This window comes from Bison bison, unplaced genomic scaffold (assembly GCF_000754665.1).
Source record: "Bison bison bison isolate TAMUID 2011002044 unplaced genomic scaffold, Bison_UMD1.0 scf7180017864461, whole genome shotgun sequence".
Classification (NCBI taxonomy): Eukaryota; Metazoa; Chordata; class Mammalia; order Artiodactyla; family Bovidae; genus Bison; species Bison bison.
Genome location: NW_011495023.1, coordinates 19,567,355 through 19,582,562, shown reverse-complemented (window position 1 = coordinate 19,582,562; position 15,208 = coordinate 19,567,355). Strand labels below are relative to the sequence as shown.

At 38.4% G+C, this 15,208-nt stretch overlaps 1 protein-coding gene across 1 annotated transcript in view; it reads left to right on the top strand.

Annotated features, from left to right (window-relative positions):
- Nucleotides 1–15,208, top strand: part of LOC105003111 (ankyrin repeat domain-containing protein 26-like) — a 48,140-nt gene that overhangs the window by 29,562 nt on the left and 3,370 nt on the right. Inside the window, exons 14-20 of the mRNA XM_010860076.1 lie at nucleotides 1,245–1,458; nucleotides 2,170–2,353; nucleotides 3,370–3,462; nucleotides 6,124–7,084; nucleotides 8,965–9,116; nucleotides 12,057–12,226; nucleotides 13,632–13,857. Coding sequence (XP_010858378.1) covers nucleotides 1,245–1,458; nucleotides 2,170–2,353; nucleotides 3,370–3,462; nucleotides 6,124–7,084; nucleotides 8,965–9,116; nucleotides 12,057–12,226; nucleotides 13,632–13,857 — 2,000 coding nt within the window. The remainder of the gene's footprint in view (nucleotides 1–1,244; nucleotides 1,459–2,169; nucleotides 2,354–3,369; nucleotides 3,463–6,123; nucleotides 7,085–8,964; nucleotides 9,117–12,056; nucleotides 12,227–13,631; nucleotides 13,858–15,208) is intronic.

Below are 15,208 nucleotides of genomic sequence, written 5' to 3'. Positions count from 1 at the left end.
TGGTTTTATTTTTTACCCTTCTTTCTACATGAATTTTAGAATCAGCTTGTCAGTTTCCTAAAATGTCTGCTGGTCTTAACGTTTTCATTTTCCTTCAGTTCAAAATACTTTGTACTTTCTCTTTTCATTACCTCTTTGATAAGGGTTATTTAGATCCATATGATTTAGTTTCCAAATATTGAGAGTTTTCCAGAGATCCTTCTGTGCTCTTGCTTCTCATGATGCGTTAGGTGCATCCAGAGGGGCCCTGGGGCTAGGGCTGATTATTTCCTGCCCTGGAGGTCAGACCTTGCTGACTACCCTGTTCATGCTGCTGGTAGGTAGGAGTGTTTCCCGCCTGGCTCAGGAGGCTAGATAGAATCCCTGGGAGCGCGTGAGCTCCAGGCACGGCTTCCTGTAGTCTTTCCACATGGTTTCTCCCTGGTCTCAGGTGGTTTCTCACTTAAGTGCACTGTCTGTTCCTCTGTTGAATACCTGAGGGGCTCCTCCTCAGTTCTCCTGGGTCCTTTTTCTCTGTCCCACTCTCTCCTCTCCACGGTTTTGTCCTGTGATCTCTGCCCACATTGGTTTCATCAGACTCTCAGCTTCATCACCTCCACGTGGGGAGTCCAGTGGACTGTGCTTCTGTTCCTTCTCCCCATGTTGGGGCTTGGAAATTCTCTCAAGGCAGTGAGCTGGGGCGTTCCTTAGGCTAACCTCGTGTGTTTCCGGGATCATTGTCCTTCATTCCCTGAAGTTCTTGTCATGAAAATCATTGTTTAATGTATTTTGTCCGTGTTGTTTTTGCTTGCTCCACTCAGGAAGGTAAATCGGTAGCTGTTCACTCTGTCTTGGTTAGAAACATATGGTAGCTGGAGACTGTCCACAGGGTTGTTCCTCCTACTCTGCTTACTACTTTCTGCTCATCCTCCATTTCTCAGTGTGACATCTCTTCCCCAGGGAAATTTTTCCAGGACCCAGTCTATTTCAAGTTCTGTTATCATAGAACTCTCTTTTCTTGTAGTATCTATCTGAGATCATAATTATTTGATTTCTCTTTCTCTTGTACTAGACTTCAAGCTAAACAAGAGCCAGGGGTGTCTGTTTTATCTTCAGGGCTTAGAATAATGTCTTCCACACTATAGACACTTAATATTTGTTCAGTACATGAATGAGTGACCATGAAAGGCACAGTCCTTTATATTCAAAACTTATTCACATTAATTTTTTTTGTTTGTTTCTATCTTTGTTTTCTCATCATGAAGATTCTGGTAGCTTGTTGAAAATTCAGGATGCAATTTTTTCACATGACAGATTAGTAAATTTTCAAAGAAAACACTGTGAACTACTTAGAGGAGAAATTCACAAAATGAAAAGCAAGTTTTGTGGGCTACAAAAAGAGCTGTCAGAAACCAAAGAAGTGAAATCACAGTTAGAGCATCAGAAAGTGGAGTGGGAACGAGAGCACAGAAGCTTGAGGTACTGTACATCTTGCTTTTAAAGAAATATTTGAACTGTTGTTTCCTTTAATACTGCAGAGATGTAGATGTATTATAAGGACTAACTTACCTTCTCAGATTTTACAGGGAAGAAAACATCATTAGTATTGTGGAGTGTGAAATTCTTGGAAATAATATAACAGGTTCTTAACAGTGAATGCTTCTAATAACTTAATGTATATTTTTTCCAAATCATCATTTTGATGACCATATAGAAATCCACCATAATGGAAACCCCATTAATTATTTACCAAAGTGACTTTCGCTTGTTTTCCACTTTTGTGTATTCTATTTAATACTGCAAAGAGCATCTTTTCTATAAATTCATTTCTACCTTTCTAATTATTTTGAATACATTTTCTTTAATAATATTGTATTATTTGGTTAAAGTAGAGAAATTTTAAAAAGATCTGTGATCTATATTTCTAAACTATTCTTAGGAAAGCTTATATTGCTTTACATTCCGACCCCCAGAGGTATGAAGTAGCCATTTTTCTCAAGACAAAATAAAAACAAAATTTTATGCAGTTTTATTCTTAGCCCTCTGTATGAAAACAGTGATCATTAAGTGTTTTTCAGTGTATTCCTCCCATTTTTACTATTTTAAACATTGTGAAGAGGGAACAAAAGTTATTGCAGCAGCAGCAAATAATCTCATAATTTTCTAAGAAGAGATCTCTAAATTTTGCAGATTCACCTTAAATCAAGAAGAAGAGAATAGAAGAAATTCCAATATGTTATATGAAAAAATTAGGGAGCAGTTAAGAAGAAAAGAAGATGAATATAGTAAAGAAGTTGAAAAGAAGCAGCAACTTGAACTCACTCTCCGAGTACTAGAAATGGAACTGAAGACTGTGACAAATAATCAGAATCAGGTAGAGTTACCTTTGGTGAAAATTTCAAATTTCTAACACTACTTCATCAATATTATATCTAATATCCCTCTTTTTTTGAAAAATACCATTTTATTTTGTGTTGTACCAGTTATTTAGTGTCATTTTATTTACTGTTATAGGAAATTTTAGGTTACTTCTTAAAAACAAAAGCAAAAGAAATTAAAAATTCCCAAAGTAACAGGGCCAGAAATAAGAATTCTATAATCCTAAAATGCTGGTGCACTTTTATGATCAGAGGGACAAAGAGGTCATGGTCAGTAGCTCACACAATAGATACTGAAAAACCGCAGGGTTGAGATTGGTGTAGAAACTAGAGGTTAAGCTCTCTGCCCACCTCATGCAACAGATCCTTCTGCCTTGAGGGACCATTTGTGAGCGAATAGGTCTAGAAGAGAAGGGGAACTGGGAGGGAAAATGGTACCTAATTTTACATCAAGTTACCTCTTGGCTTCAATCTGGCAGGTGGCTGAGGGTCGTGGACCCCCCTCCCTCTGTGCCCGTCAGCCCTCCAGTCCACCTTCCCCATGAACAGCTCAGAGCTGGCTCCAGCTTTCCCAGCTGAGTTCTCCCTCATAGTAGAGTCCTCAAGGACAGGTGTTAAGTGGCATCCTCAAGAGGTGCAAGAATGTTCCCCATGGAATTTTTTTCCAGCAGTTGGTAGAAACCAGACACTATTGAAGTTGATTGTCCTTCATTCTGAAGAGTTGTCGAGTGGCATCTCAGAGCAGAGGAATTCACTCCCTTGCCCGATATCCCTCTCAAATACAGACTGGGTCTCATCCCCAAGGTCCTACCAGCAGATTTCCTGCAACAGAAAGCTCTCAGGGAGAGCTCAGGAAAGTACTATTTGTAATTCAAATCCATTTGTCTACAGCAGTCAGGTAGGGACATACAATGGCCTCGTCCAAGGAGAGGCCTTTATTATTTTCCATAGGAATTGATCTCAAATCTTTTGCAACTGTTTCTAAGGAACCGGAACCCTGATTGTGGTTTAGGCCAGGAAGACCACGTGTGCTCCCCCGTCGACCGCACCACCCGACAAAGTCACTCTGCTTTGGGGTGAGCATCACTCCATGCACGTCATCACCGTCAGTGTCTGAATCAGAGTCCGTTCTTGGCTCCACTGTCATTTCTTTAACCAACACCCTGTCAACGACCTTTTCACATCATTTATTGTTTTTCAATTTGTAAAAAGTGCAACATCCATTGTAAAAACAGTTTCGAACACTTTAAAAAGTTGTTTCTTTAGAATAAACTTATAAAAGTGCCTCTCTCCCACCAAGGGGGGAAAAAAAAGCACTTGCTACTAATAATAGATATTCTGGGGTTTGGTAGTGAATTTACTTCCTTGACCCATCATTAGGGTAGTTTATCACTTCCACTGATGGTAAGAAGGAAACTATAGGCAGTTCAGAGATCATATTTTGGAAGTCATTCTTCTACTTGTGAGAAAATGAACACTCTGCTCTGTGTAGTGTCTTATTTCAGTACAAGGAACTTTTGAAAACAGTGATAGATATGCCGTAATATATATTTAGTGATAGCTGTTAAGTGTTTTTCATTGTATTTCCCCCATCTTACTATATTAAACATTATGGAAAGATAATGAAATTTATTGCAGCAGCAAATAATCTCATGGTTTTCTAAGAAGAGCTTTCTAAATTTCACCTTATTTCCCATTAGTGTATGTGCCATGAATGAAATAGGAGGCTTATTTTGTATTTATATGTTTGTACTAGAGAAGTAACTGTGGTTTGATGTAAGAGAACTAGTAGAGTCAAAAGACCTGGTGAAACACCTGCAGCTTACTTATATTTTTAACTTCTCCCTTTCCAGAATCATTATAGCTAATGAGTTAATTGATGTTTGTAGAAGTACTTAGTACAGTTGTCAATAGGTATAATTCTTATAATTGCTTATGAAAATGTTAGAAGGTAGCATATTCTCAAGGAAAATCTTTATATGAAATTTAATCTATTTAAATCTATAAAATTTAAATATTAAATTTAATATATTTGGTATATTTAAATAAATTTAAATATATACACAGTAATCACTCTTACTGTGAAGTGGCTGTATAGGAGGTATCAGATGCAGTACTTATAAAGCCAGCAAGTGGTGTTGTTTATTGAATTATAGTTGATTTACAATATTGCATTAGTTTCAGGTATACAGCACAGTGATTCAGATATATTTGTATGTGTGTGTGTATAAATGAGGCTTCCCTGCTGGCACAGACTGTAAAGAATCTGCCTGCAATGCAGGAGACCTGGGTTCAATCCCTGGGTTGGGAAGATCCCCTGGAGAAGGAAATGGCTACCCACTCCCGTATCCTTGCCTGGGAAATTCCATGGACAGAGGAGCCTGGTGGGCTACAGTCCATGGGGTCGCAAAGAGTCAAACATGACTGAGTGATTAACACACATACACACTCACTCACACACACACACACTCACACATACACACATTTTCCTTTTCAGATTCTTCTTACAGAATATTAAGTGTAGTTCCTTATGTTGTACAGTAGATCCTTGCTGGTTATTTTACATCTACTAGTATGTATATGTTCGGAGAAGGCAATGGCACCCCACTCCAGTACTCTTGCCTGGAGAATCCCATGGACGGGGGATCCTGATGGGCTGCAGTCCATGGGGTCGCACAGAGTCAGACTTGACTGAGCGACTTCACTTTCACTTTTCACTTTCACGCATTGGAGAAGGAAATGGCAACCCACTCCAGTATTCTTGCCTGGAGAGTCCCAGGGACGGGGGAGCCTGGTGGGCTGCCATCTAAGGGTTAAACAGAGTCGGACACAACTGAAGCGACTTAGCAGCAGCAGCAGTATGTATATGTTAATCCCAACCTCCTAACTTATCCCTTCCCCTACCCCCTCATCCTGTATGAGGACCATAAATTTTTTTTCTATGTCTTTCCGTTTTTTGAATAAGTTCATTTTAGATTCCATATATAAGCTGCTGCTGCTGCTGCTAAGTTGCTTCTGTCGTGTCTGACTCTGTGCAACCCCATAGACGGCAGCCCATCAGGCTCCCTCATCCCTGGGATTCTCCAGGCAAGAACACTGGAGTCGGTTGCCATTTCCTCCTCCAATGCATGAAAGTAAAAAGTGAAAGTGAAGTCGCTCAGTCGTGTCCGACTCTTAGCGACCCCATGGACTGCAGCCTACCAGGCTCCTCCATCCATGGGTTTTCCGGGCAAGAGTACTGGAGTGGGGTGCCATTGCCTTCTCCGCCACATATAAGCAGTATGATATAATACTTGTCTTTGTCCGACTTTCTTCACTTAGGGTGATAATGTCTAGGTCCATCCCTGTTGCTGCAAATAGCATTATTTCATTCTTTTTTATGACTTAGTAGTTTCCCATTGTATAAATATTCACATCAGATGCCATTTTTAAGTGCAGTCAGGTCTATAAATCTTATATTTTAAGCCTTCTGGGTTTATTGTAGTTCAGAGAAAAGCCTCTCCAGGTCTGAGCTTCTTGAAAAGTCTCCTGGGATTTCTTTTTGACTTTCATGGATTCATTGTCTTCAATTAAATTTTTGAACATTTGAAAATTTCTGCTTTTATAAAGTCTGAGGTTTGTATCGAGCCTTATTTTTTCTGTTTTGGAGACACACTTGGTACAGCCTTTCATTGTATAAGCATACAAGATAGTCTTTCATTTCAGAGGAAATCATGAAATGTTACTTTACTGTGTACTAGCTAAAAATCTCCTTTGTTTCACTTAGGCTTCTGCTGGTCCTGAAGAACCAAAAGACCTGTTGTGCAAAAACCACATGTTGCAGGATGAAATTGCCATGCTAAGACTGGAAATAGAGGCAATGAAAAACCAGAACCTGGAAAAGGAAAAGAACTATTTTGAGGACATTGAAATTGTCAAAGCAAAGAATGATGATGCTCAAAACGCAATAAAACTGAATGAGGAAAGGTTAACAAAAACTATATCCCAGTATATAGACCAGCTTAATGTTCTGACAGCTGAGAATACAATGCTAAAGTCTAAGCTGGAGAACGAAAAAGAAAACAAACAAAGACTGGAAACAGAAGTGGAATCCTACCGTTCTAGACTGGCTGCTGCCTTTCACGATCATGATCAAGGTCAGACATCACAAAGAGACCTGGAGCTTGCCTTCCAGAAAGCAGAAGACGAGTGGTTATGCTTGCAGGACAAAATGAAGTCTGATGTGGCTAACCTAAAAGATAAGAATGAGGCGCTTTCCCAGCAACTTTCTACAGCAGAAAGTAAATTCCATCAGGTAAAAATCAAGTTGCAGCACACGAGAGATAATCTTAGAGAAACGATTTTGATGTTAGAACGTGTCCAGAGAGACCTTTGCCAAGCAGAGTGTCAAAAGCAGGAAATTGAACACCTGTATCTGAATGAACAAGGAAAAGTGAATAAATACCTTGGAAAGCAGGACTCCTTAGAGGAAACATTATCTCAACTCCGGAGTGAAAACATGTTGCTCTGGCAGCAACTGGATGATGCACAAAACAAAGCCAACAGTAAGGAGAAGACAGTCATTAGCATCCAAGACCAGTATCTGCAGATCATGAGAAAACTTCAGGCTGAAAGTGAGAAACAAGGTCTGATGCTGGAGGAAAGAAACAAGGAGTTAATTCAGGAACATAATCATTTAAAAGAGAGAATGTATCAGTACAAAAATGAAAAAGCAGAAAGAGAAGTAAGTATCCAGAAGGAGAAATAATTCTCAGACTTCTTGAAAGAAAATTCAAAGTTTTGATTTTGGCTTGATTCTGGCTAAATGTTGAATCTAGTTGAATATAAAAATACATAGGCTGTGAATCTATAGTCTCTAAACCAGGCTAAAAACACAACTTGTATCCAGCAAATCAAAATTAGACCCAGGAAATGCTTTACTTTGAGTAGAGACATCATGTCTTATGAAATGTTAAGAGATTCGGTTCTAAATTGTTAATACAGATAGATATTAGTAATTTACTCTTTTACTATTAAGGTAATAATTTTAATCTTTATGTTACCACATGTCAGTATCGTGATGAAGCAGATAAATGAAATGCTCAAACCTAAAATGAACATTTCAAAATTAAGCTTCAGTTACATGGATTACCTTGACAGTTAATTCCAGGTTTCCCAGAGGCTATATCATATTTTGGCTTTGGTAGCTTGTCATAGCTTTGTGTCATATTTGTTGGTATAATTTTATGTTTATTCACATCAATTTGAGTTAATATGGGAAACATTTTAGCCTTGAATCATTTATTCTTAAAGCCACTCAACTCTTTAAATGCATCTACTTATCATTAAAACATAATTTGGGACTCAAGTGGTGAGCTTTAACAAAATTCTTCTTGATTTAATCTTCCCACTGCTATTTATGATTTACTTTTGGAGAAGGCAATGGCACTCCACTCCAGTACTCTTGCCTGGAAAATCCCATGGGCGGAGGAGCCTAGTCCATGAGGTCGCTACAAGTTGGACACAACTGAGCGACTTCACTTTCACTTTTCACTTTCATGCACTGGAGAAGGAAATGGCAACCCACTCCAGTGTTCTTGCCTGGAGAATCCCAGGGACGAGGGAGCCTGGTGGGGTGCCATCTATGGGGTCGCACAGAGTCGGACATGACTGAAGCGACTTAGCAGCAGCAGCAGCAGTAGAATATTTTTACAACAATTTGCTCATAATTCTCATTTTCAGTATCAATTAATATCATTTAGATACAAGCTTGTCCACTAAAAATGAAGGGTGTCAGGATTCATGATCAGCAGGAATGGAGTGAGTCAGGGAGAGGATTGTAGGGCCTGCGGTCTGGAGACAGGTAGAAGAGGCCACTTTAATGAGGCTCCTTGAAGGCCGTGGGCGCAACCTCATCTTTTAAATTTTATTTTTCTGTTATATTGGAGTATAGTTGCTTTACAATTTTGTGTTAGTTTCAGATGTACAGGAAATTGATTCAGTTATCCTTATACATATATCCATTCTTTTTCAGTTCCTTTTCCCATGTAGGTGACTACAGAATATTGAGTAGAGTTCACCGTGCTCTACAGTAGGTCCTTACGGTTAGCCAAGGGCAAAGGTGGGGAGGAGGGATAAATTAGGAGTTTGGGATTAACATAGACATACTACTAGATAGAAAATAGATAAGCCACAAGGGAATGGCCTCATTTTTATGCTGAGCTAGGAATCTGTTGGAAAGATCTGAGCACTGGTTGGAATATGTGAAGATCTCTGAAGGTAATAGAAGCCTCTAATAAAGAAAGAGGGAAAATGTTCCACAGAGTTGAATTTTCCACCACTTGTCCCACATTCAAATCTATTTCTCTCTGGTTGTGAGGTGGTGAAGCTCTGCAGATCTAGTGGGAGGAGCAGGGCGTGGACAGCGGGTCTGCATCTTTTGTCTGAATAACTTAATATCAGAAAGGCCAGAAGGTGGCCCCTTCCATGTCTGTAACCAAATTCAGTGAGGAGGGAGAAGAAGGTGGTGATAGTTTTCAAAGTACGTATGTTGGAGTTATCTATTCTTAACATAACAGAATAGTAAAGTGATTTGTTAAACTCAGTGACAGAGTGTCTTATTAGGCAGTTGTGAGACAACTTCAACAAGAACTGGCTGAAAAAGATGCCCTGAAAAAGAAGTCTATGTCAGAGGCTTCACTGGAGAGCATGTCTAATTGTGCTAAATTAGAAGCTGAGACACAGGATTTAAAGAACAACATACATCAACCCACAAGTCAGGTATGTATGAAATTGAACATGTCAACAGTTAATATGTAGGATGAAGTGTTTTAGGACGCTCATTTTCATGGTCAGCTTTCTTTTGTATTTTTGTTACAAGTAATTTACTGTAAGTTTCTTATCTTTATAATGCACTCATTTCTTAACCTCTGACTTTCATTCTGCCATTTGCATTATATGTATTTTTTCTTATATTATTTGCCCTTAGGAAAGTTGAGAATTGCACCTCACTGTTCACACAAGTTGAGAGACTTTTTTCTCTTTGAAACAATACTTTTTTTTAGTGATAGCTGTATTACATAAGGAGGCTAGCCAGATAAAATCAAAGGATAATGTTTAACGGAAGATTCCAGAAAATTATCATGTCTCATCTTTCTTTTTATGACTGGCTGTAGAGTTCTGTATTTATTTATTTCATGGATTTCAGAATAACTTGTGCAGAAAGGGTATTATAAAAACCAGATGAAATATAGGCATTGCCTTCTTTCCTTTTCATTTTAAGTATATTGCAAAAGCATGGAGGTACTCAGATGATGTATAGTACATACATCCAAACTAGAGAATTAAGAAGATTATCTAGATCCTACCATTGGATTTTTTTAAAGCTATTGAGATATAATTCACATATCATAGAATTCACCCACTCAACATGTGTAGTTCAGTATCTCTTAGTCTAGAGATGTGTCACCTGTGACCACAGTCAATTTTAGAGCCTTTCCATCACCCTGCAAAAGAAACCCTGCATCCCTTAGCCACCACCCGTGGCCTTCCATCCCTCAGCCCCAGGCAACCCCTAGTCTAATATCTGTCTCTGTAGACATGCCTGTTCTGGGTATTTTATATAAATGGGATCATACAATATGTGCTTCTTTGGGATTAGCTTTTCTCATCTGACGTCATGTTTTCGAGGTTCATCTGTGTAATTGCACGTATCAGTTCTTCTGTTAGTTGGTTGTCAATCAGTCAATAGTATTTGACTAAGCCATGTATCCATCATCAGTTGGTGGAGCTTTGGGTTGTTTCCACTTTGGGGCAATTAATGATGCTGCTGTGAACACTGATTTACACATTTCTGTGTGGACATGTTTTTGTTTCCCTGTGGTTGAATTTTTATCCTCAGAGGTAACTGGCTGATTTCAGCTTTCTTGGCCCTTGCTCAGGCTATCCTTTCTGTCTTTACAATTTCTTTTCCTTTTGACTAGGCCTCCATTATTTGAGACCTGGTGCCCAGTCTCTCCTCCTTCATGGGGCTTTCCTGAATGTCCACCTCTCATGGAGCCTTTTCACTTTAGCCATTGTTATCTAGTCTCTGAGGAAGAGTTTAGCCCCTAATTTTACACTGTTGCCATTTTTTTCCATGAGGGGGAATCTTATCTAAGAATATATTGGTATTACAGGGAATATTTTTAGATATGCACAGCACTTGTCTTGCATAAAAGGACAGTAACAAAGGATTACAAGAATGAGGCTTTTTGTTGTTGTTGCTGTTCAGAAAAATGTATGGATCATCTCTGTAAACTGTTAGGAGATGGGATTTCTTTATCTTTGCAAATCATTTCTCTTTGGACTGCAATTCAAATTAGCAAAAGTCTTTGTAGTTCAGGAAAAGGCTTATGGGATTAGACTCTGTATTTATAAGATTTATTAATTAGAGTCTTATTCTCACAGATTTCTTTTGAGAGGCATTTATTAACTTAGCCCTAGATAACTCAATATAGTATCCCTTAAACTACTTTAAAACCCTGGGACATTAAGATGAGGGAAGGATTAAGAGACATTCTACTAAGAGGGGACTTGTAGTCATTTTATGGAAGAAAGATAGAAAAATATTATTGTAGAACAATAAAAGAGTATAAAATCAAGTGCAAATGTTGTTTGACAAAGATGACAGTGAAGAATATATTTTGTGAATCTTGGTGGTGTGAATATCTTTCTTGATTCTCTGAGTAATCCCTGGTCCTACATTCTACAATACACATACCATCCTTTTAATTTGATCCTGGGTTTGAATTAGGCTGTGCTTAATCCACATTCCTCATTACCAAATGGTCTCATTTTCTTCTTGAAGACTGATGATTTTCCAGCAGAGCTGGAAACTGCATCTTCAAAATGTCTGCACGTGGATGCAGAAAAATCAAGTATTTCAACAGGAGTTATTATCTATGGAATGAATGCAAAAGAAATGTGAAAAAACTAGAGAGAAGAAAAAGAAGTTGGAGCAAGATGTAGTGACCCTCAAAAGTCATATAGAAATGAATATGATAGAACGCAGTCAAGTAGAGCAGTATCAACAGGCTACTGAAGAAAGAGCAAGACAGAATCTTATAGAGAAATGAAAAGAAGTCAACCTATTTTTGTAGGTTAATTTGTTGATCTGTCATGTGCTTGAAATCATTTTCACTGTCTATTACATTTCAGACATATACAACTTGCGTGTTTCCTCTACCTCCCTTAGAGCAGTATGTTTTGTAGATTTCTGGAATGGGGGGGCACTTGTTTTCCCTTTAAATATTTCAGTTTCCCCCACAGTTTTCACTAAATTGTCCTATCAGAATGATTCTCACTTGAGAATCCTCTTACTTATAAGACCAGTTGGTATAAAATAAGACCATTATGAAGAAAAGAAAATATCGTGGTTTAGAACTGATACCATCCTCTTGAATTATTCTTGTCTCATTCAATTTTTAAAATTTTAAGTTGATCCTCTTATTCTTTGAATTATCAGATTATATAAGTACTACTATAACAGTCATTCCACTTTAATTTTATAATTCAGATTTAACTCACTTCACATTGATGATAATTGTTTTAAACTTCTGCTCTTTTTGTTTTCACCTTTGTAATCACTCTCTGAATTACTGACTCAAAACTAAGAGAAACAAATATAATTTTCCTGGTTATAATTATTTTTAAAATGTTATCTATTTCAACTTGCCTTAGACACAAGCAAGATCTCAACAGATGGAACTCAGAATTAAAGACTTAGAATCTGAACTCTCTAAGATGAAAACTTTGCAAGAAGATTCTAATAAAGACGAGTTGGAAAAATATAAGCATCTCTACCTAGTAAAACTTGAAGTTAGAAAGTCATTGAAAGATAAACTAGACAGGTAAGTCAAAACACAGAATCACAGAAAATAAATTTACTTCATTAATTTGTCTCTAAAGCCTAGTTTTTTATAGAGCGCAGTTCCTGAGATTACTAGGAAGTGAAAGCTAAGTGGATAGTCACTGCTAAGGGGGCGCCCTTAGACAAACTATTAGTACTGTATCAAGTTTTTCCACACTATGTAGAGGCATGCTTGTGAAAAGGGGGGAAATTAACACAGGGGTGAAAGGCAGGATAATTCACAAAGTGGCTAGAAATAATACAGTGACCTGACTGAGGGAGTGTGTGGAGAATGGAAAGGGCAGATCCCACCTCCAGAGCCTAGTCCAGCTTTCCCCACTATCTGAAAGCAGAGCATTCCTAGGATGCCTTTCATAAGCCAAAACAGCATAAAGCAAAGAAGCAGATACCCAAGGACACATTCTGCTAGTCGATGCTAAAATATGCTTTCAAGTGCTTCCTTTCACCACCCTTGTATATACATTTCACTCATGACCTTGGAGAAATTAAGCATTTGGCTCTGAGGCATCATCTAGAGCCACAATCTCAAGGGGAGGATGAGAAAGTCAGTGGGTGAGAAAGTCAGTGGGTCATATGCTAGTCGAATATGCCCAAGTGAAGTACAGGTGATCCCAGACAAGGTTCAAGGCTATGGCGACTTGATGCTGAGATGTGGGGTGTGGCTCCCAGGGAAGGAGCACGGTGGGGCCGGTTTCCCTGCTTGGGGAGCGCGATGCTTCTCGCTCTAAAATGTACACTACTGTTTAGAGTTTTGGCTTTTTAAATGAGACCAAAATTTGTCTTCAGATTTTTTTTTTTTGGACCATCAGGAACAGGTGCTGACATAGGCCCATAGTAGAAGTGAAGTAACATAAAGTGAACTTTGGGAAAGCAGAGGATACTTGTAATTATTCCTGGGGCTGTTTTAGCTCTTTTCAGTCTCACCCACTGACTTTCTCATCCTCCTCTTGAGATTGTGGCTCTAGATGATACCTCAAAGCCAAATGCTTAATTTCTCTGAGGTCATGAGTGAAACGTATATACAAGGGTGGTGAAAGGAAACACTTGAAAGGAACTTTGTGGGATGGTGTGTTTCTTCATCCCTGAACTGTTTCCTGGAGGCAGGTGTGTCCCAGAGGGCAGCAGGTGTCACTGTGAGGCCACCTCCCTTTCTCTCTGATGCCCTTTCTCTCCTCTCCCAACTGTAGCTTGTTACTTGTGGAGCCCTAGATACATGTGTACTTCTTCAGAACAAGGTTACAGCTGTCATTGTTTACAGTAGGTCTGCTCTGTCTTTTCGGTGTTCAAATAGTTCAATAGGAATTCCATTTACTCTATGGCAACTTTAAAAAATGTCAATCATTTAGACAAACATGAACGAAATTGGTGTTTTCCATCTTCCCCAGGACTGATGAGAGGCTGACAGAGATCAGCACTGAACTTGAGGTGGAGAAACAGAACAGATCTATACACAGCACTCTCACCACAAGGCCAGTCCTGGAGTCCTCTTCTGTTGGAAACTTCAATCCTGCTTCAGGGTTCAACACAAATGTTATTTCAAGAGCAAACAGAGGGTTTTCTACCTCAATTCCATGCCGTTCAAATGACAGTATAGAGACTTACTTGACCAAGGTTAGTTCTATTCTATTTTTTTCATTGGGTTTCAGATTTCTGATATGAATGATCCTTGTTTTTAATTTGGTGAACTTCTGCGTTGTTTTTTTGACTTATGCACACTAAGTAAAACCATACTTAACTATGATAATCAAGGAGACATTTAATGATTTTTTTTTGTCCTAGATCTCTCATTTTTAAGAGATATTTATTAAAATCTTAAATTTCTTGAAAAGCTGCATTTAAATTCAACTTTAGAAATGAAATCTTATTGTCTAGTAACCAAAAGTATACTTTCAGCTGTTTGATTTACTTTCTAAATTATTTCACTTTGGAAGTGGTTCATAATCATTTCCAGGCTCTGCTGCACCCACTGTAGTTTTTCTACCCCTAAGCATAAGTGAATGACTGGCATCTAAACACTAACCACATATGGATGCTTTTATTTGAAGGAATCCTAGATAAATCCTTTTTATGAATTAAACAAACTTTTAATACCTAATCAAAGATTAATTTCTGGTTTTAGGTTAACATTTTTTGTTATTTTCTTATACAAGAGTACATCTTTAACTGCTATTTTACTTACAGAATTTTGATTTAAATTTCTAAAAAAACCTTGCTAAGCAGTTTTAGAATGTTTCTAAGTTGCTCACTTTTGTTCTCTGTTTGTTTTGTCTCTGTTTTGACATCACCTGAATGAATGATGACTGAGATAGCAATGATGGGGAGTCTTTAAACTGCAACTAGTTTTCATTGTATAGTCATTATTATTAAAATATCCATTTCAGTCAGTGCACACGGGTTTATGGTTTTGATGGTGTTTTCATGATCTTGATGATGCAGAGAAAAATAGCCTTTGTTAAATGCAGTCTCAACCTGTTTTCTCATTTGGCTTCTTGCCATCATAGAAGAGCAGTCTAAGGTTTCTTTGAAAGCACTGCAGCTACGTTGGGTCTTAGTACTTGAGAGCCATGAACCTCGAGGATGTGCTTTAGCTGTGCAGTCACAGCGGGCCTCCAAACATTTCATCCTAAGTCAGACACTTCCCCACGTAGGCCTAAGAGGAGGAAGCAAATGCTTGACCCCTCCCAGGGGAAGGCTGCCTACTGTAGACCCAAGTTCACGGTGCTGTGGAAACATACACCTTTTCAAAGAAGAGATTCAGAACCAAGCAAGCACTTCGTAGTTCCTTCTCCCAGACTCACCTGTTAGGTAAATCTCCTCGCTTCTCATAAGGAGGGTAGGAGTATAAGTCCTCCCCTTGAAACTTCAGGCTGAGGAAATGAAGTTCAACTGCAATTTCTGATCAGATTTAGATTATAAATGAGATTATATGCATACTTTTTGTATATATCAACTGATGATGAGA